Source organism: Saimiri boliviensis, chromosome 4 (genome assembly GCF_048565385.1).
Source record: "Saimiri boliviensis isolate mSaiBol1 chromosome 4, mSaiBol1.pri, whole genome shotgun sequence".
NCBI classification, from domain to species: Eukaryota; Metazoa; Chordata; class Mammalia; order Primates; family Cebidae; genus Saimiri; species Saimiri boliviensis.
The window spans coordinates 100,233,481-100,256,484 of NC_133452.1; the positions used below are offsets into that span (position 1 = coordinate 100,233,481).

The 23,004-nt window shown below is 42.9% G+C and overlaps 1 protein-coding gene across 1 annotated transcript in view; it reads right to left on the minus strand.

Annotated features, from left to right (window-relative positions):
* Positions 1 to 23,004, minus strand: part of SRPK1 (SRSF protein kinase 1) — a 90,138-nt gene that overhangs the window by 66,947 nt on the left and 187 nt on the right. Inside the window, 1 exon segment of the mRNA XM_039466925.2 lies at positions 22,523 to 23,004. Within this exon segment, the coding sequence (XP_039322859.2) occupies positions 22,523 to 23,004 (482 nt within the window).

Consider the following 23,004-nt stretch of genomic DNA (forward strand, 5'->3'; position numbering starts at 1 on the left):
AAATTGGTTAATTACTCATGTTCCTTTCACTGTGATTTGGAAATGACTTAATCTTTATAGAACGAGAAAAAAAAAAAAAAAAAAAAAGAAAGATATTCCTTTGGTAAGAAGGTTTGTAAAATGTAGGGGTTCCAGAAGCGGAGATGCAGGAGACCACTGCAGAGGTAATAGTTAAAGCAAAGGTCTCTACGGTCAGGAGACTTGAGTTTGATCCTCGCTCCACAGTTTAGCAGAGCTCCAAAACTCTGAATAAACTGCTAGTGTAAGAAGCTCTCTGCGCCTCTCACCCCATGTGTAAAATGAGGGCAGAATTGTTACCTACCTCACAGGGAATTTGTGAGTATTTATTAATCCTGTGGTTAACGCAGTACCTGAACATAAATTTTACAATTGTAGGTAGAAAAGAAAATAAACAGACAAGTATTTGTTCATTTATTCTACTTAGTTTTACTGAGTGTAGATATTCCAGGTACTTTTTTCTAAGCACTGGGAATGCAGCTGTGAGCAAGTATAGGGTCCCTGCCTTCATTGTGTTTACATTCTAGCATGAAGTGACAAAAAATAGCCCTAATTTATCAGACTGAACCTATCTGGTTCTTGAGTTTTAGCTTGTGAACAGCAAAAGTTGGGACAGCAAAGTCCTATCTCTGTATCTCTAGGAGATACATGCTCTATAATGTCAGGCTATGAAAAGAGCTATAGAGAAAAATTAAGTAGGGCAAGGGAACACAGTGTGCTCATGCTATTTTAAATAGTGTTGTGACATTTGAATAAGGAGGTGAGAGATGCTGGAGTTTATCTGGAATGATTCGAAATGGTGGTTTCAGCAAATGGAAATTCAGAAAGAGGAACTGATTTGAAGATGGTATGTCGGGGGTCTTAGAAATGATTTAGTTATGGCTCTAAAGCAAGCGTCCCCAAACTCTTTACACAGGGGGCCAGTTCACTGTTCCTCAGACCATTGGAGGGCCGCCACATACTGTGCTCCTCTCACTGACCACCAATGAAAGAGGTGCCCCTTCCTGAAGTGTGGCAGGGGGCCGAATAAATGGCCTCAGGGGGCCGCAGTTTGGGGACACCTGCTCTAAAGGATGGTAAAACGGGGCATAGTGGCACACTCCTGTAGTCCCAGCTACTCAGGAGGCTGAGGTGGAAGATCATCTAAGCCCAGGAGTTCAATACCAGCCTGAGCAACACAGTGAGATTCCATCTCTTTTACTTACATGTAAAACTTTAGTTTTTTTCTGTCTTGGGAGTGGAGAAAGGTTAAGATCTCTGAATTCAGGGAACTGCCTTCTGAGGCCTGTGTTATAGACGTTGAATTGAGCCCCTCCTAAAAAGATTCGCTGGAGTGCTATCCTCCAATAACTGGGATTGTGACATTATTTGGATACAGGGTGGGTCTTCACATAGGTAATCAAGTTAAGATGAGCCCAAATCCAGTATGACTCGCGTCCTTTTAAAAAGAGGAAATCTGGATGTAGAGAGACACACACATACAGAAGGAAGATGATGTGAAGAGACACAGGGAAAAGGATGGCCATCTACATACAAGACAAGAAAGAGGCCTGAAACAGATCCTCTCTCAGAAGGAATCAACCCTTTGACATCTTCTAGACTTCTAGCCTGTGAGACAATAAATTTCTGTTGTTTAGCCACCCAGTTTTTGGTACTTTATTACAGAAGACTGAAGAAAATCATGTTTGTATACTATTTTTCCCTTAAGAAATCCTAAATCCCTTTGAAGGAAAGGACTGTGTTCCAGTCATCCCTGTATCCCTTCTAGAGTTATCACATATAGTTAGATCTGATGCAAATTTAACAAGACACTATTTTAAGTTCTAGCACCTACACACAATGGAACTCAATAAATGCTAAATTTCTCCCACTACCTTTTCCATATATATTTTTCCTGAAAGATTTTTTTTCTTTTGCAAATTGACATAATCCTTTACATATCTAATTTTATCTGAACATAACTCCTGAGACACTCACAAGTAGCCTAAGTTTCTCAACTCAGAAATCTTAAGCTGGAGTTACGGCTAATAATATCAAAATAAAAATCTGAGTGCCTAAGTTTACCAGATGTTACATACAAATAATTAAATATAATTCAACCCTGATCCTCAGGTAACTATACTCCAAACTCTACCCCCCCACACACACATATATATGCATACAGAAATATACATGAAAATGAAATACTAACATATGAGCTAAAACTATTAGTTTGATATACTAATAGTATTAAGAAATGTTATATAGGCTTGGCACAGTGGTCCCATGCCTGTAATCCCAGCACTTTGGGAGACCAACACGGGAGGACTGCTTGAGCCCAACCTGGGCTAGATGGTGAGACTGTCTCTACAAAAAAAATTAGCCAGGCTTGGTGGCATGTGCCTGTAGTCTCAGCTATTCAGGAAGCAGAGGCAGGAGGATCCCTTGAGCCCAGGAGCGTAATATAGCCGTAAGCTATGATCACATCACTGTACTCCAGAGCCTGAGCAACAAAGTGAGACCCTGTCTCTAAAAAAATAATAAAAATAAAATTTAAAAAAAATGTCACATAAAAGACAAAGATAAACCCATCTAAGGTAAAGAAGGAAGCACGAGACATAAAGCAGTCATCGGAAAACTTATTTTACCTCAGTAGTGGGCTAGGCACTCAATGCAATTTCATCCTTACAACCTTGCCATCTACAGATAAGGCAATTACAACTCCAAGCCAAAAGGCGCTGTCCTCCATATTCATCTAACAGTGGTTTTGGAGGCAGGCCGAAATCTGGGACTGTGTGATTCAAAAGGACAAGCTCTTTTTGAGCATAATGAGCATGTACCTGTATTATCCTTCTACCCAGAAATATTAGCATGAATTACCTAATTCATCCCATTGCATTCTTCTAATAAATATGCAAAATGCAATTCCTGTTAAATCTATTCTAAAAGGCATAAAAATTAGTAGAAGGGAGCTTGTCCTCAAGCTTAAATGTAGACAGAATAGAGAAAACCTAGCATCTTTGATCAAATTGATAGGTGGAGGCACATCAAAAAATGTTCACAGGCTAAAGTACAGCACCACAATTAAAAGCAAAGTGGGTCAGGCATGGTGACTCACACCTGTAATCCTAGCATTTTGCGGGGCCAAGGTGGGAGAATCACTTAAGCCCAGGAGTTCAAGACCAGCCTGGGCAACATGAGATTCTGACTCTATTTAAAAAAAAAAAAAAAGCAAAGTGAATGAATGGAAAGATACGGTTGCTTATGAGGTATACTGACAATCAGTTACAAAATAAAGTTCATCCTAATATTTCAGGAAATAAAAGTTCACAAGAGGTCGGGCATGTGGGCTCACACCTGTAATCCCCACACTTTGGGAAGCCAAAGTGGGAGGATTACCTGAGGTCAAGAGTCTGAGACCACCCTGGCCAACATGGTGAAACCCCACCTTTACTAAAAACAATAAAATTAGCCAGGTATGATGGCACCTGCCTGTAATCCCAGCTACTTGGGAGGCTGAGGCATGAGAATCACTTGAACCCGGGAGACGGAGGTTGCAGTGAGCTGCAATTGTGCTACTGCACTTCAGCCTGGGTGACAGAGTGAGACAGTCTCAAAAAAAAAAAAAAAAAAAAAAAAAAAAAATCACAAGACTACCCCCGAAAGAACTGTTAGCCTTGTTTAAAATGCCTAGGCCTCTATAACACTATGACAGATCATAAAATTTTAAATTTGAGTAAATTATATATAAAAGTTATCAACATGATTGACTACCAGTACCAAAATTCATACAATTGATGTTTGTTCACCACTATTGGTGACAATTCTTACATGGTAGTTAAAATATATATTAAAGTTTCCGATACGCCATCCTAAATTACCCATCAATATTGTTCAAGACATTTAAGCCATCATAAACTAAGCAATGAATTACATATCTGGACTTTATCAACACAAAGGCACTCCATGGTACAAATAAACATGATTTTTATATTATTTTATTACTGTTTTTTTGAGTTAGGGTCTCACTGTTGCCCAGGTTGGAGTACAGTGTTGATTACGGCACACTGCAGCCCTGACCTTCCAGGCTCAAGCAATCCCACTTCAGCCTTCCGAATAGCTGGGACTCTAAGCGTGCTTCACAACACCCAGCTAATTTTTTTTTTTTTTTTTAAGACAGACTCCAACTGAACTGTCCAGGGTGGTCTTGAACTCCCAAGCTCAGCTGATCCTCTGGCCTTGGCCTCCCAAAGTGCTGGGATTATAGGCATTAGCCACCATGCTGAGCCATGATTTTTATTTAGCTAGCTCCTGCCAACTGATTTTTGTGTTTTGAGGAAATATTTTACTACAGTTATCTGAAAATTAAGTGTATTCAAATTATTTTGTGGGGTTCTGATAGCTTTCTGAAGTTATACCTTGTTAAATTAGTTGAAAAAATTGATTCTATGGGTCTTCACAGTTGATCTTTGTTGGTCTTTTTCAAATTTCCAAAGCTAATCCTCCACTAAGAGGCCCACACAACCATGGGGCTCTTCCACAACTGTGCTTAATATTATCACTCTGAGAAAGGAACTTGCGACAGTAGGCTTATTAATACCTTTCACCATAAAGACTCTGAGGCAGAGATTACATACTGAAGGCTGCAAGCTGAATCCTGCCTGTAAACATAAATATACAATAGTTTTTGAATAAAGTCATAGGGTGGGCGCTATGGCTCACACCTGTAATTCTAGTAATTTGGGAGGCCAAGGTGATGGGAGGATCCCATGAGGTCACAAGTTCAAGACCAGTCTGGTCAACAGAGCAAGACCCCATCTCTACCAAAAAAAAAAAAAAAAAAAAAAAAAAAAATTAGAAATTAAGGGGGCCTGGTGTAGTCCTTGCTACTCAGGAGGTTGAGGCAGCAGGAATGCTTGAGCCCAGGAGTTTGAGGTTGCAGTGACCTATGATCACACCACTGCACTTCAGCCCAGGTGACTGACTGAGACCTTATCTCAAATAAAGAACAAAAAACAGACAAGCAAAAGTTGTAAACACTAAACAATCTGGAGAATCACATAAAAACAAAGATTTCTAGCTTCTCTTGAAAAAGCTGAAGATGTGGTAACAGTGGACTCATCTTCTCATAGGGTAACAGGAGCTAAGAAACCTTTTCTTCTTTAGATATAAAGGAGGAGGCACACTTCACAGACTCTAATAAGCACTATTCTCTTTTGTCTTACAGTATGCTTCATAAGCCATATTCTAAAAAAAAAAATCCCAACATAATGACAAATTACATACAATATTTATTTTAAGCAATAAGCCTAGATGACCCAAATAATTCTGCAAGACTTAGACTTTAAGGTGATGAAAATGAAAGCAAAATGAAACACATGAATCTAAGAAACTAAGTGGTAACATAATCCCACAGCAAGAAACTAGTCAAATGCAACTATAAAATTCAGTCACTTCATTCTACATCCCCAGTGAAATATAACCTAAGAACAGTAAAAAAAATTGTAATCTTCCTTAGTAATCATATTGTTGAGGTAGTGCTGGAATTGTAATTCTAAGACTATTGTGTATACATTGTAGGAAAAAGAAAATGAGCAATCACCGTGCTGTTGAGAACTAGGATTTTTAGCATGGGATAAGAGTAAAATATAAAACCAAAGAAAAATCCTTGGGTCCTGTGATTCCATGTTTAAGTATAACATGAACTCATTCTTTCTTTCTTTCTTTTTTTTTTTGAGACGGAGTTTCGCTCTTGTTACCCAGGCTGGAGTGCAATGGCGCAATCTCGGCTCACTGCAACCTCCGCCTCCTGGGTTCAGGCAATTCTTCTGCCTCAGCCTCCTGAGTAGCTGGGATTACAGGCACGCGCCACCATGTCCAGCTAATTTTTTGTATTTTTAGTAGAGACGGGGTTTCACCATGTTGACCAGGATGGTCTCGATCTCTTGACCTCGTGATCCACCCACCTCCGCCTCCCAAAGTGCTGGGATTACAGGCGTGAGCCACCGCACCTGGCCGTTACTTCTTTTTAAATGAAAAGACATAATTTATTTCCTAGCTCTAGCCACAGAAAAGCCCTAGAAAAAATGACTAACTAACATGACAAGTAATAAGCTCCTTAAGCACTCAGATTATAGTCTCCAAACGCCATTTCCCACTAAAAGGCTTCTTGGAGACAGAGCTATTTCCTAGCTGGGGACAGAAAATGTACAAGATAAGCCTAGATGTACAGTCACACTAGATTTAAAAAAAGCTAGAAAAGACATCTCAGGTTGAGTAAAATGAATTCAGGACCCATCATGAAAAAAACTCCAATTAGCCAAAGAGTGGACAGACAATAAAAATAACAACCACACATGTCACAACATGCATGAATTTTATTTTACTTTTTAGAGACAAAGTCTCACTCTGTCATCTGGGTTGGAGTATAGTGGCATGATCTCAGCTCACTGCAACCTCCTCCTCCTGAGTTCAAGTGGTTCTAGTGCCTCAGCCTCTTGAGTACCTGGGATTACAGGCATGTACCATCACACTCGGCTGATTTTTGTATTTTTGGTAGAGACAGGGTTAGGCCATGTTGGCCAGGCTGGTGTCCTGGCCTCAAGTGATCCACCAGCCTCGGCCTCCCAAAGGGCTGAGATTACAGGTGTGAGCTATCCATGAATATTTAAGACATTATGCTAAGTAAAAGAAGCCAGTAACAAAAGATCACATATGTTATGATTACATTTATATGAAATGTCCAGAACAGGAAATCCATAGACACAGAAAGTAGATTAGTGGCTGCCCTAAGGTTGAAGGTGAGGCAGTGTTGGGGGTCATGGGGGATGACTGCTAACTGGTATAGGTTTCTTCTGGGGTTGATGAAAACCATCTAAATTTACATTGCAGCAATGTTTGAACAACTCTATGAACATACTAAAACCCACTGAATAGCACATTTAAAATTAGTGATTTTAATCATACCTCTGTAAAACTGTAAAGAAAAAAAATCTCACTCTCATGGACTGAACCACAAATACGTTCAAATCTGTGAGTTTATAATCAAATGTTTATTGGTCATTTTGGAGGATGCTAGGAATCTGTCAACTCTCTCTCTGGGTAACCAAAGTTGTGAGTTAAAGTATCTCCTTTTTTTTTTTTTTTTTTTTTTGAGACGGAGTTTCGCTCTTGTTACCCAGGCTGGAGTGCAATGGCGCGATCTCGGCTCACCGCAACCTCCGCCTCCTGGGCTCAGGCAATTCTCCTGCCTCAGCCTCCTGAGTGGCTGGGATTACAGGCACGTGCCACCATGCCCAGCTAATTTTTTGTATCTTTAGTAGAGACAGGGTTTCACCATGTTGACCAGGATGGTCTCGATCTCTCGACCTCGTGATCCACCCGCCTCAGCCTCCCAAAGTGCTGGGATTACAGGCTTGAGCCACCGCGCCCGGCTTAAAGTATCTCCTTATAGAAGTATTACAATGAATAAATTAAGGAATAGACTATTACTATTTTGAAACTCTAAATAAATTAGTGGATCTAAGCAATGATCAACAGCCACTAGCACCCCAAAAAAAGAGACAACATTGGTGGCGGTGTCAACTTCCTGATGAACATTTACACCACCACCAATATGTAGTTTGGCAAAAACAAATTTGCAAGGAAAAGAACCACAGAAAACCTACAGAGTAAAAGACTAGAGACTGGAAGAACTTGGTGGATCCTGATCCAAAGAAAATTAAGAAAATTTGAACACAAATTGAATACTTGACATTATTAAACACTTGTTTAAAAAAATGTAGGGCAATTATACTACTGCAGCTATGCTTTAAAAAATTAAGAGTTTAGCCGGGCGCGGTGGCTCAAGCCTGTAATCCCAGCACTTTGGGAGGCTGAGGCGGGTGGATCACGAGGTCAAGAGATCGAGACCATCCTGGTCAACATGGTGAAACTCCATCTCTACTAAAAAGACAAAACATTAGCTGGGCATGGTGGTGCGTGCCTGTAATCCCAGCTACCCAGGAGGCAGAGACAGGAGAATTGCCTGAACCCAGGAGGCGGAGGTTGTGATGAGCCGAGATTGCGCCATTGCACTCCAGCCTGGGTAACAAGAACAAAATTCCATCTCAAAAAAAAAAAAAAAAAAAAAAAATTAAGAGTTTATACTTTATAAAATAATACGATGCCTGGGGTTTGCTTTAAAATAAGATGGAGTGAAGCCGGGCGTGGTGGCTTACGCCTGTAATCCTAGCACTTTGGGAGGCCAAGGTGGGTGGATCACCTGAGGTTTGATAGTGAAACCTCATCTCTACTAAAAATACAACATTAGCTGGGCATGGTGGTGCATGCCTGTAATACCAGCTACTTGGGAGGCTGAGGCAGGAGAATCGCTTCAACACGGGAGTGTTGCGATGAGTGAAGATCACACCATTGCACTTCAGCCTAGGCCATAGAGTGAAACTCTGACACACACAAAAAAATAAAAAATAAGATGGAGTGAACACATGAATAATAAAGAGAAACAGCCTTGATATAGTTTGGCTCTGTGTCCCCACCCAAATCTCATGTCAAATTGCAATCCCCACATGTCAGCAGAGGGACCAGGAAGGGGGTGATTGGATCATGGGGTTGGTTTCTCCCATGGTGTTCCCTGATGGTGAGTGAGTTCTCATGAGAGCCGATGTCAAGTGTGGCTCTTCCTCATTCTCGCAGACACTCTCTCCTGCCACCTTGTGAAGAAGGTCCCTGCTTCCCCTTCGCCTTCCACCACAATTTTAAGTTTCCTGAGCCCTCTTTGCCATGCTTCCTGTTAAGCCTGTGGAACTGTGGGTCAATTAAACCTCTTTCCTTTATATACCCAGTTTCAGGTAGTATTCTTCACAGAAGTGTGAAAATGGACTAATACAGTAAATTGGTACCACAGAGAGTGGGGTACTGCTATAAAGATACTTGAAAATGTGGAACCAACTTTGGAACTGAGTAACAGGCAGAGGTTGGCACAGTTTGGAGGGCTCAGAAGACGGAAAGATGTAGGGAAGTTTGGAGCTTTCTAGAGACTTGTTGAATTGTTTTGACCACAAAGCTGATAGTGAGGTGAACAACGAAGTCCAGGCTGAAGTGGTCTCAGATGGAGACAAAGAACTTACTGGAAACTGAAGTAAAGGTCACCCAAGCTATGCTTTGGCAAAAAGAATGGCGGCATTCTGCTCCTGCCCTAGAGATCTATGGAACTTTGAACTTGACAGAGATGATTTAGGGTATCTGGCAGAAGAAATTTCTAAGCAGCAAAACATTCAAGATGTGACCTGGATTATTCTGAAAGCATTCAGTTCTATGCATTCAGAAAGAGATCATTTACAAGTGGGACTATGCTTAAAAGGGAAGCAAAGAATAAAAGTTTGGGTAATGTGTAGCCTGACCATGGAATAGAAGAGAAAAAACAATTTCTAGAGAGAAATTCAAGCTGGCTGCTTAATCACCAAGACAATAGGGAAAATGTCTTCAGGGCATGTCAGAGACCTTAGCAGTAGCCCCTTCCATCACAGACCCAGAGGCTTAGGAGGAAAAAACTAAAAGGGGTAAAGGTACAGCTTGGGCCATGGCTTCAGAGGCTGCAAGCCCCAAGCCTTAGCAGCTTCCACATGGTGTTGGGCCTGTGGGTGGCACAGGAGAATTCAATCTCCACCTAGATGTCAGAGGACATACAAAAATACCTGGATGCCCAGGCAGAAGTCTGCTGCAGGGGTGGAGCCCTCATGGAGAACCTGTGCTAGAGCCATGCAAAGGGGAAATGTGGACAGGGAGTTTAGAGCCCCCCCACAGAGTTCCCACTGGGGCATTGCCTAGTGGAGCTGTGAGTAGAGGGCCAGCATACTTCAGATCCCAGAACAGTAGATCCAATAGCTTGCACCATGTACCAGGCACTCAATGCTAGCCTGTGAAGGAGCTGCCCAAAGCTATGGGATCCCACCCCTTGCATCAGCATGCCCTGGATGTGAGACACAGAGTCAAAAGAGATTGCTTTGGAGCTTTAAGATTTAATGACTACCTGCCTACATTTCAGACTTGAATGGGGTCTGTAGCCCCTTTGTTTTGGGCAATTTCTCCCATTTGGAATGGGAACATTTACCCAATGCCTATATCCCCATTGTATCTTGGAAGTAACTAACTTGCTTTTGATTTTATAGGCTCTTAGGTAGAAGGGACTCGCCTTGTCTCAGATGAGACTTTGGACTTGGACTTTTGAGTTAATGCTGGAATGAGTTAAGACTGTGGGGGATGGTTGGGAAGGCATAATTATGTATTGAAATGTGAGGACAAGAGATTTGTGAGCGGCCAAGAGTGGAATGATATGGTTTGGCTGTGTCCCCACCCAAATCTCATCTTGAATTGCAATCCCCATGTGTCAGGAGAGAGACCAGGTGGGAGGTGATTAGTTCATGGGGGTGGTTCCCTCAATGCTGTTCTTGTGACAGTTCTCATGAGAGCTGATGGTTTTAAAGTCTGGCACTTCTTTGTGCTTGCATACATTCCCTCCTATTTGTGAAGAAGGTACCTGCTTCCCCTTCACCTTTGGCCATGATTCTAAGTTTCCTGAGGCCTCCTAGCCATGCTTCCTATTAAGCCTGGTTAACTCTGAGTTAATTAAACCTCTTTCCTTTCTAACTACCCAGCCTCACATAGTATTCTGTATAACAGCGTGAGAACAGACTAATATAAACCTCATTCCTGAGATGGACAAAGTTTTAGTGTTCTGAATAGAAGATCAAACCAACCACAAAATTCTCTTTAGCCAAAACCCAATCCAGAGCAAGGCCCTAACTGTTCAATTTTATGAAGTTTGAGAGAGGTGAGGAAGGTGCAGAAGAAAAATTTTAAAGTAGGTTGGTTCATTATGTTTACAGAAAGAAGCCATCTCCGTAAAAGTGCAAGGTAGCCAGGCACAGTGGTTAACACCTGTAATCCTAGTACTTTGGGAGGCTGAGGTGGGCAGATCACCTGAGGTCGGGAGTTCAAGACCAGCCTGACCAACATGGAGAAATCCTGTCTCTACTAAAAATACAAAATTAGCTGGGTGTGGTGGCACATGCCTGTAATCCCAGATACTTGGGAGGCTGAGGCAAGAGAACTGCTTGAATCCAGCAGGCGGAGGCTGCAGTGAGCAGAGCCAAGATTGCACCACTGCACTTCAGCCTGGGCAATAAGAGTGATATTCCATCTTAAAAAAAAAAAAAAAAAAAAAAGGTGCATGCAAGGTAAAGTGGTGAGTGCTTATGAAGAAGCTGCAGCAAGTTATCCAGAAGCTAAGATAATTGATGAAGGTGGCTACATTAAACAGCAGATTTTCACTGTAGACAAAACAGCCTTCTGTTTGAAGATGATGCCATCTGGGACTTTCATAGCAGGAGAGATGTCAATGCCTGGCTTCAAAGTACAGACTGACTATCTTGTTAGCAACTGATGTACCCAGTGATTTCAAGTTGAGGCCAATACTAATTTACCATTCTAAAAATCTTAGGGCTCTTAAGAATTATGCTAAATTGGCCAGGTACGGCTCACACATGATATCCCAGCACTTTGGGAGGTTGATGCAGGTAGATTACCTGAAGTCAGGAGCTCAAGATCAGTCTGACCAACATGGTGAAACCATCCCGTCTCAAAAAAAAAAAAAAAAAAAAAATTTATGCTAAATCTACTCTGCCTGTGCTCTACAAATCGAACAGCAAAGCCTAGATGACAGAACATCTGTTTACTGCATGGTTTACTGAATATTTTAAGGCCACTCTTGAGACCTTCTGCTCAGAAATAGATTTCTTTCAAAATATTACCACCCATTCACAATATACCTAGTCACCCAAGAGCTCTGATGGGGATGTACTAAGAGATTAATGTTGTTTCCATGCCTACTGACATAACATCTATTCTATAGCCAATGGATCAAGGAGTCATTTCAACTTTCAAGTCTTATTATTTAAGAAGCACATTTGATAAGGCAATAGCTACCATAGTGATTTCCTCTGATGGGTCTGGGAAAAATCAATTGAAAACCTTTTGGAAAGGATTCCCCATTCTATATGCCATTAAGAACAATCATGGAGAGAGGTAAAAATATCAACATTAACAGGAGTTTGGAAGAAATTGATTCCAACTCTCATGCATGACTGAAATGTTCAAGACTTCTGTGGAAGAAGTAACTGCAGATGTGGTAGAAACAGCAAAAGAACTAGAATTACACATAGATCCTGAAGATGCGACTGAATTGCTCCAATCTCATGATAAAACTTGAACAGATGAGGAGCTGCTTCTTATGGATGAGCAAAGTAAGTAGTTACTTGGCTGGGCATAGTGGCTCACACCTCTAATTCCAGCGCTTTGGGAGGCCAAGGTGGGAGGACAGCTTGAGCCCAGGAGTTCAAGACCAGCATGGGCAACACAGTGAGACCCTGCCTCAAAATAAATAAAATTTTTTTTTTTTAAAAAGAAAGTAGTTTATTTCTTTCCTTTTTTGTTCTTAACAGCTATCTCGAGATCTCGTTATGTTGCCCAGGCTAGTCTTGAACTCCTGGGCTCAAGTGATCCTCTCACCTCAGCCTCCCAAGTAGCTAGGACCACAGGTGCATGCCACCACATCCAGCAGAAAGTGGTTTCTTGAGATGGAATCTACTATTGGTAAAGATGCTGTGAACATTGTTGAAATGACAACAAAGGATTTAGAATAGAATAAACTTAATTGATAAAGTAGCAGAGTTTGAGAGGACTGACTCCAATATTGAAACAAGTTCCTCTATGGGTTAAATACTATCAAACATCATTGCACACTACAGAAAAATCTTTGTGAAAGGGAGGGTCAATAGATGTAGCCAACTATATTGTTTAAGAAATTGCCACAGCCACTCCAACCTTGAGCAGCCACACCCTGATCAATCAGCAGCTATCAATACTGAGGTAAGACCATAGCTGGGTGCAGTGATTCACACCCTTAATCCCAACTACTCAAAGGCTAAGGCAGGAGGATTGCTTGAGGCCAAGAGCTCAAGGCCAGCTTGAGGGCAACGTAATGAGATCCCATCCCCCCAAAAATTAAAATTAGCTGGGCATGGTAGCATGTGCCTGTAATCCCAGCTACTTGGGAAACTGATGCAGGAGGAATGCATGCACCCAGGAGTTGGCGGCTACAGTGAGCTATGACAGCACCACTGCACTCCAGCCTGGGCAACAGAGCCAGACCACATCTCTCTTAAAAAAAAAAAAAAAAATTGCTGGGCACGGTGGCTCAAGCCTGTAATCCCAGCACTTTGGGAGGCCGAGGTGGGAGGATCATGAGGTCAAGAGATCGAGACCATCCTGGTCAACATGGTGAAACCCCGTCTCTACTAAAAATACAAAAAATTAGTTGGGCATGGTGGCGCGTGCCTGTAATCCCAGCTACTCAGGAGGCTGAGGCAGGAGAATTGCCTGAACCCAGGAGGCGGAGGTTGCAGTGAGCCGAGATTGCGCCATTGCACTCCAGCCTGGGTAACAAGAGCGAAACTCCGTCTCAAAAAAAAAAAAAAAAAAAAAATTATTGAGGCAAGACCCTTATACTAGCAAAAAGATCACAACTCACTGAGGGCTAATATGATCTTTAGCATTTTTTAGCAATAACATATTTTTAAATTAAGGTCTGTACATTTTTTTTTTCTTTTTAGAGACGGGGTTTCACCATGTTGGCCAGGCTGGTCTTGAACTCCTGACCTCAGGTGATCCGCCCGCCTCAGCCTCCCAAAGTGTTGGGATTACAGGCGTGAGCCACCGTACCCAGCCTGTCTGTATATTTTTAAAAGACATAATGGTACTGCACAATTAACAGACTACAAATACAATGCAAACATAACTTTTATACGCACTGGGAAACAAAAAATTTGTGTGAATCGCTTTGAGGTGGTCTAGAACTGAATGTGAACCCATAGTATCCCCGAGGTATGCCTCTAAGGTAATACTTCAACCAATTAAAAAATATCCCCAAACTAGTAACAATTAGAGGATTTGGAGAGCAAGGCAAAAGAGCTTACCTAAAGTGAGAAAAACCTCACAAAAACACGCCAGTTATTCGACAAAGTCTAAATTGATTTTAGTTGATCATCTCTTTCTCTCTCTTTTTTTTTTTTTTTTGGAGACAAGGGTCTCCCCTTTGTCACCTAGGCTGGAGTGCAGTGGCATAATCAAAGCTCACCGCAGCCTCTACCTCCTAGGCTCAAGTGATCCTCTCACCTCAGTCTCCTGAGTAGCTGGGACTACAGGCATGTGCCACCACAAACAGCTAACTTCTGTGTTTTTAGAAGAGACAGGATCTTGCCATGTTGCCCAGACTAGTCTCAAGCTCCTGAGCTCAAGGCCTTGGCCTCCTGAAGTGCTGGGATTACAGGCATGAGTCACTGTGTCAGGCCTTCTTCACTTTTCATAAGGGAATTCCCAAGCACTCACAGTCTTATTCACTTTAACACTTCAACAAGTTGCTGGTTTCAAGTAATCTAAAGGAAAATGGTAATTTGTCAAGCCTGGGCCTCACTGTAGTAGAAACACTAATGTAAACAAAACTTACTAACACATGAAATTACAGAGGAAGGAAAGAACCAAATATTTCTGACAAGAGGAGTTCTAGAAATGCACTTTTGCAAGTATATATTTATACTTAAGGGAATCACACACAATTAAAAATGCAATTTTTAAATAAGATATAACAGTTGACCTTGACCCAGTAGGTGGAGGTTGCAGTGAGCCGAGATTGCTCCCCCGCACTCCAGCCTGGGTGACAGGACAAGACTCCATCTCAAAAATGAATAAATAAATAAAAATAAAAAGCAAAGAAGAAGATGGACTTGCCACAGTTTTAAAAATCAATTATGTAAAAAGCACACTATAAGTGACATTTGAAGGATCAATAACAAGCTGAGAAATAAAAATATGCCATATAACAAAGGACACTTTTCCTTTTGTTTTTGAGATGGAGTCCCACTCTGTTGCCCAAGCTAGAATGCAGTGGCGCAATCTTGGCTCACTGCAACCTCTGCTTCCCGAGTTCAAGCGATTCTCTGGCATCAGCCTCCTGGGTAGCTGGGACTATGGGCGCTCGCCACCTTGCCCGGCTAATTTTTTGTATTTTTAATATAGGGTTTCACCGTGTTAGCCAGGATGGTCTTGAAGTCCTGATCCCTCATGATCTGCCTGCTTCGGCCTCCCAAAGTGCTGGGATTATGGGCATGAGCCACCACACTCGACCAGGATACATTCTTTTTTTTTTTTGGAGACAGAGTCTTGCTCTGTTGCCAGGTGCCAGGCTGGAGTGCAGTGGCGCGATCTTGGCTCACTGCAACTTCCACCTCCCAGGTTTAAGCAATTCTCCTGTCTCAGCTCCTGAGTAGTTGGGACTACAGACTCACGCCACCATGCCCAGCTAATTTTTATATTTTAGTAGAGACAGGGTTTCACCATGTTGGCCAGGATGGTCTCGATCTCTTGACCTCGTGATCCACCCACCTCGGCCTCCCAAAGTGCTAGGATTACAAGCGTGAGCCACCATGCCGGGCCCAGGATACATTCTTAATAAAGAGCTCTTGGACCGGGCGCGGTGGCTCAAGCCTGTAATCCCAGCACTTTGGGAGGCCGAAGCGGGTGGATCACGAGGTCAAGAGATCGAGACCATCCTGGTCAACATGGTGAAACCCCGTTTCTACTAAAAATACAAAAAAATTAGCTGGGCATGGTGGCGTGTGTCTGTAATCCCGGCTACTCAGGAGGCTGAGGCAGGAGAATTGCCTGAACCCAGGAGGCAGAGGTTGCGGTGAGCCGAGATCGCGCCATTGCACTCCAGCCTGGGTAACAAGAGTGAAACTCTGCCTCAAAAAAAAAAAAAAAAAAAAAAAAAAAAAAAAAAAGAGCTCTTAAGATAAAGATAAAAAATCTAATACTAAAAATGGGCAAAAAAAAAAAAATCAAAATTACAAGGTACTTTACAAATTATCAGATTTGGCAAGATTTTTCAAGTAATATTACCTAGTTCTGGTGGCTACACAGGAGATACAAGAACATTCCCACTTCCACTGCTTTCCCTGGGGCAGTCCTCTTCTAAGTCTTTGTTCAAACGTCACCTTTTCAATGTGGCCTCCAACATCCTATTGAAAACTGCAGCCTTGCCGGGCGCGGTGGCTCAAGCCTGTAATCCCAGCACTTTGGGAGGCCGAGGTGGGTGGATCACGAGGTCAAGGGATCCAGACCATCCTGGTCAACACGGTGAAACCCCGTCTCTACTAAAAATACAAAAAATTAGCTGGGCATGGTGGCGTGTGCCTGTAATCCCAGCTACTCAGGAGGCTGAGGCAGGAGAATTGCCTGAACCCAGGAGGCGGAGGTTGCGGTGAGCCAAGATCGCGCCATTGCACTCCAGCCTGGGTAACAAGAGCGAAAACTCCGTCTCAAAAAAAAAAAAAAAAAAGAAAACTGCAGCCTTATCTCCACTTCTCAACCTCCACTTATCTTTCTCTTTTTTCTCCACCTAATCACCTAACATACATACTATATAATTTACTTATGTCTATTATTTATTGTCTCCCCTCCCACTATAATAATATAGTAGCCAAGGGGACAGGAATGTTTTTCTTTCACTGTTGAATCCCAAGGATGGAAAACAGTGCTTGGGACAGGGTGGGATTTCAAAAACTATTTAATGAACAAGAGTTAAACCTTTTTTTTTTTTTTTTTTTTGGAAACGGAATCTTGCTTTATTGCCCAGACTGGAATGCAGTGGTGCAATCTTGGCTCACTACAATCTCCACCTCCCGGGTTGAAGTGATTCTCCTGCCTCAGTCTCCTGTGTAGCTGGGATTACAGGCACCTGCCACCAACTCCAGCTAATTTCAGTAGAGGTGGGGTTTCACCATGCTGGCCAGGCTGGTCTTCTACTCCTGACCTCAAGTGATCCTCCTGCCTCTGCCTCCCAAAGTGCTGGGATTACAGGCTTCAGCCACCATGCCTGGCCAAACCTGTTAAATCTTGCTGGAGAAAATTCTGACAATATGAACTAAAAATATTTAAAATGTATATACCATTCTAAATACTTATTCTAAGGAAATAATCACTGATGTGAGCAATGATTTGTCCAAAAGATTATTCACCATAGCTGTGAATTAGTTGTGAAAAACTTGAAACAGCCCATAGTGGAATATTTAATACATGAAAAATGCTCATGATATTAGCTGGGGAAAAGTACATAGATTGATTCCATTCTTGCCTTTAAAAGTATATACATGTTTATTAATGAAAATTAAAGTATGGTTGGCCGGGCAGGGTGGTGTGCACCTATAATCCCAACTACTCAGGAGACTGGGGCAGGAGAATTGCTTGAACCTGGGAGGTGGAGGTTGTAGTGAGCTGAGATCAGGCCACTGCACTCTAGAGTGGGTGAAGACTCTACCTCAAAATAAATAAATAAAATAAAATAAAATATATTATGGTATATCAATTTAATGGAATGCTAGATGAGATTGTCATTCTGTCCTGATATGGAACTATTTCTAAGACCTAAAAAAAAATAGTAAGGCTGCACTATACTAAATACAGAACCAATCTCCAAGGTGCACTGCTAAGTGTAAAAAGCATCAAATACCATTTCATTTTTTGGCTGGGTGCAGTGGCTCATGCCTGTAATCCTAGCACTTTGGGAGGCCAAGGCAGGCAGATCACAAGGTCAGGAGTTCAAGACCAGCCTGGCCAACATGGTGAAACCCTGTCTACTAAAAACATAAAAATTAGCTAGGTGTGGCAGCGGGCAGCACCTGTAGTCCTAGCTACTCAGGAGGCTGAGATAGGAGAATTGCTTGAACCCAGGAGGCGGAGGTTGTAGTGAGCCGAGATCACACCGCTGCACTCCAGCCTGGGTGACAGAGTGAGACTCTGCTCAAAAAAAAAAAAAAAAAGCATCAAATACCATTTCATTTCAAAAAATTGTTTCCAATTTACTGGCTCTACTTCCTACCGAATAAAAATGTTAGATATTTAAGTATTTTCCCTTGTAAATTTTTTTTTAATTTGTGGCCAAATTCAAGTAAAATTTTAATGTATCTCCCAACTGACTCCATAGATCAGTGTTAGAAAGGTGAATTAAATAATTTTACTATCAAATGCAGATCAAGTCTGTAGTTATTTAACTGCAAATGAAGTGAAAATTACTGTCCAAACTAACTTCCTAAGGTAAATAATAAAATCGGTAGGTATGAAATCCAGTCTGGAATTATGTTCCACAGAAACAAGTTCAAAAACAGACATATAGGCCCGGCACAGTGGCTCACACCTATAATTCCAGCACTTTGAGAGGTCAAGGCAGGTGAATCACCTGAGGTCGAGAGACCAGCCTGGCCAAAAAAGAAAAAAATTAGACCGGCATGGTGGCAGGTGTGTGTAATCTCTGCTACTTGGGAGGATGAATCAGGAGAATGGACTGAACCCGGGAGGTGGAGGTTGCAGTGAGCTGAGATTGCACCACTGCACTCCAGCCTAGGTGACAGAGTGAAACTGCCTCAAAAAAATAAAATAAAACAGACATAGACTGTTAAATTATAAAAGCTTATGACAAACAGACAAAGGTTCACAACTACTGGTATAAACATTGAAAACCAAATGCTCAAAGGGAGATAGATGATTGTGCTGTTTCATAAACACAGGACAGTAGGTCATGAAAGGGCACCCAAGCCCCCAGGCATCTGGAGGTCTCTCATTCAGAAGGCTCTTTTCACTCAGCTTCTACCTTACCTGTTGTAAGACACACCAAAAGGAACTGTCACTCAGAAACACATGATTGGTAACCAGGGATTTGGGTATGTCAGACCTGGCTTCAAATCCTAGCCTTGCAATTTTCTAGAGGAATAATCTGACAAACCTCAATTCTGTTAAAGTAAAATGGAGATCATCACCAACTAGCTAATGTTAGTAAATAAAAGCATAGTGTCTGAAAAAGTAAACAGAAGAAGAAATTGTCTAAATAAGAAAATTAAAAATCCAAAAAGTCAAATACTCCAGCACAGTGAAAAGAACCCAAGGGAAATCCACTCTAACAAACACTAAGCTGGAAAGGAGCTCTGAATTCCAAGATTAGGTTCTTCTGTCACCAGCTTCAAGACCCTGGGTTTAAGATCTACGGTACCAGGGACTGAAAATCCCTTCTGCCCGTGCCACAACACGACTAAATTACTAAGGATGCTACTTACTGTAATACTTCCAAAACTTTCTAAGATTTTTCATTTAAAAGCTTTGGTTTCTCTGGTTTTGTTTTGTTTTTTTGAGACAGAGTCTCACTCCGTCGCCAGGCTGGAGTGCAGTGGTTCAATCTCGGCTCACAGCAACCTCCGCCTCTTGGGTTCAAGCGATTCTCCTGTCTCAGCCTCCCGAGTAGCTGGGATAATGGGTGTGTACCACCATGCCCGGCTAATTGTGTATTTTTAGCAAAGACAGGGCTTCACCATGTTGGCCAAGCTGGTTTCAAACTCCTGACCTCAGGTGATCCACCCGCCTCAGCCTTTCAAAGTGATGGGAATACAGGCGTGAGCCACCAGACCCGGTTTGCTTTTATACCTTTAGGTCCTAATCAGTTTTCATCATGACAGAACTGCCAGTCACAATATATACATAAGACTGTTTCCCAAACTTGTCTAAAGTCAGATTGCTAAAAAGTAGCAAAATCAGAATTCAAAACGCCATCTACCTCCAAAGACCAAACTCTATGGCATGAATCTTCCTCAAACCTTCTGACTCATCTCCTGTAACTAGCAGGTTGCCTTTGCAAAGTAACTGGAAGTCATTAGGAGTGCAGTTAGAAATCATGGAACAGAGTCTTGGGGCTTGAACTTCTGACAGTACTCTAACCAACTTAATTACAAGTTTCAGCTACTTAAAAGGAGGCCGAGGAAACAAAAAAAGAAAGAAAGAAAGAAAGAAAGAAAAGAAAAGAAAAGAAAGAAAAAAGGGAAAAAAAGGCCGGTGCAGTGGCTCACGCCTGCAACCCTAACACTTTGGGAGGCTGAGGCAGGACCTGAGGTCAGGAGTTCAAAACCAGTCTGAACAACATGGCGAAACCCTGTCTCTACAAAAAATACAAAAATTGACCAGGTGTAGTGGCACACACCTGTAGTCCCAGCTACTTGGGGAGCTGAGGCAGGAGAATTGCTTGAACCTTGGAGGTGGAGGGTGCAGTGAGCCAAGATCACACCAATGCATTGCAGCCTGGGAGACCTCGCCTCAAAAAAAAAAAAAAAAAAAAAAAGAAAAGAAAAAGAAAAAGACAAAAAGGCAGGTAAATTCAAAAACCAAAAAACCAAAAATGTATTAATTGAAAACAAAACCAAAAATAAAGCACCTCTGAAATTACAAGTAAATGGGGCGGTTCATTCACACATTTTCAGGAGTCAAAGTTGTTCAAGACGAAATATTAAAATGACTGCCAGGTTATCTATAATCCATACTTGCAAACAATTAACACTACAAATAACTCTAAACCTAGAGCAGTGAATGCAGTAACAGATACACATCTATCTGGCTTTAGAAATGAAGTATATGGCCTAAACAGACATTCCAAAGTAATAGGTAACTGTTATGTAAAGTATATGATCATCTGTACACATTTACCTCTCAAATTACAGCTTGATTTGGGCTAAGCTCAAATTAATTTCAAGTGGTAAGAGAGATCTGGACAAATGGTCTGAGAGACCAGGATCTGTAAAACACAGAGTAGTATAAACTGCAATTTCCTTGTATCAATAGAAAAGAACGTTTTAACACATTCTTATCAATTCCACAAATAACTAGATACAGAAAATAAAGAAAAGAAACATTTCAATTCCTATTGCCTACTAGGACCAAGTTAGCACCTTGCTCTTTCTATTAAACAATCTACGATTAAAAACGGTTTCCAGGCGGGCGCGGCGGCTCACGCCTGTAATCCCAGCACTTTGGGAGGCCGAGGCGGGTGGATAGCGAGGTCAAGAGATCGAGGCCATCCTGGTCAACATGGTGAAACCCCGTCTCTACTAAAATTACAAAACATTAGCTGGGCATGGTGGCGCGTGCCTGTAATCCCAGTTACTCAGGAGGCTGAGGCAGGAGAACTGTCTGAACCCAGGAGGCGGAGGTTGCAGTGAGCCGAGATAGCGCCATTGCACTCCAGCCTGGTTAACTACAGCGAAACTCCGTGTAAAAAAAAAAAAAAAAAACTGGTTCCCATATATGGATAATCCAAAGGCAAACAGACACACACAAACTCACATTTACAAGCCTTCGTCACCAAGCACTTAGAAAATAAATTTCTTAAGACAGAATAGAAAATGGAGCAAGAGGTGAGGTCACCTACTTTAGTCCTATTGAAAGAAGTCATTAAGTGCTCTCCCCAAACAGTAGGTAGCCTCCAAAAACAACACACGCCCCTACACCTCCCTAATCTGGTTTTGTCATTCAGTGGGGTGACCTAGGGAGGTCTTTGAAATGTGTTGTATCAGCTCAGAGAATTAGACCGCATACAACGCCACAAAACATCAAATATTAAATGGAAAAGTATAATAATACATCTAAAATTAAGAACTAGGCATAGAATCTCTCTCTGAATACAAATTGTCTAACAGCTGATTTCCAAGACCCTTTGCAATTAAACGTCAGTGCAAGATTAAAGTTCTTAAGGCTCAGCCTCACTTGCTGAAGCCTGCTATCTGAGTTTCTACTAGGCTGTGACCAACTTTTGAACTTGCCACTGTAACACTAAACCTCTGTTATGCATCCTGATAAAACCGGACATGTGGTTAGAATCATCAACGTTTGTTAAAGAACTCTCCCGTTACTATTGTGATGCCCACTCCGGAAGATTATCTGCATTTGGTTGAGGTTAAGACAGAAAAGAAGCAGTTAACACATACTGATTGTATACACAGCGGTCTGCCGGCACACTGCAAAAAAATGAGATGCGCCTTGCAGGCTCAGGAAGTTGACTAACCCAGGGAAAAGTCCCATGCCCTCCTCTATGAAAGGGAGTGTGTGGTGGTATAACCCAAAGTAAACACGGAAAAATTCATTCAAGAATTTCCTGAAGGCCTACCATGCAGATGTCGGAGGCAAGTTAAGACGTTGAGGAGCAGGTAAGAAAGAGAGACCAGAGTTCAGAAACAGACGGATAATGATCTACCAGCTCCAGTGTGTGGGGTGGGGGGGGTGCGGGTGGGGGGGGAGTCCAAGCTAGCAGAGTTTGTGCCTCCCTCTGTGGAGTTGGGGAGGAAAGGTACTGGGCAGGCTCTGGTCCTCCTCCGACAGCCCTTTCCAGCAGGCCTGGGGCTGCTAAGACCCAGGCCTGGCGTTCAGCAACAGCAGCTCTCTTCCACATGGTTGCTGGAGAGCGACCCTCCGAGCTGCCCCGAGGCCATGTGGCTGCGGGCCACGGGGTGCCCAAACCCGGTGCACGTTCAAGACGTGAAACCAGAGCAGAGAAGGTGTCGGAGGAAATCCAAAGAATGGGATGTTGGGGTACAAGACTCACTTCCTTTGGGCTTTGTCCTTCTTGGCCTTGGTCCTTTTCTTTCGGGCCTGGAGCGCAAGCACTGCAGGAGAGAGGGATGGATGAAGGGCGAATGTGGAGTAAAGGAGGCGACCAAGGTGAGGGTGGAGACCCAGCAGGGGCGCCAGGCCGGGCGGTCGGGCCTGCCTCGGGGGTGGATGCGGGGCCAGCGCGGAGGCTCCGGCTAGGCTGCCGGCCGGGGGGCTAGCGGCCCACGGGGCGCAGAGTAGCGTCCGGGCGGGATGCGCCAGAGGGGTCTCGGGCCGGGTCAGGGGGCGGGCGGGCGAGCGTCTGCCTCGCCCGCCAAGGGCTGGGCGCTGGAGTGGCCCCAAGGCGCGAGCCGGCCTGGCGGGGAACAAGGCGCGGCGACGACCGGCGCCGGAGGACGCCGGGGCAGAGTGGCGCGGACCCGCAGCCCAGAGGCGGGGGGTGTGGGGCGGCGCCACCTCAATGGAGGGGCGCCG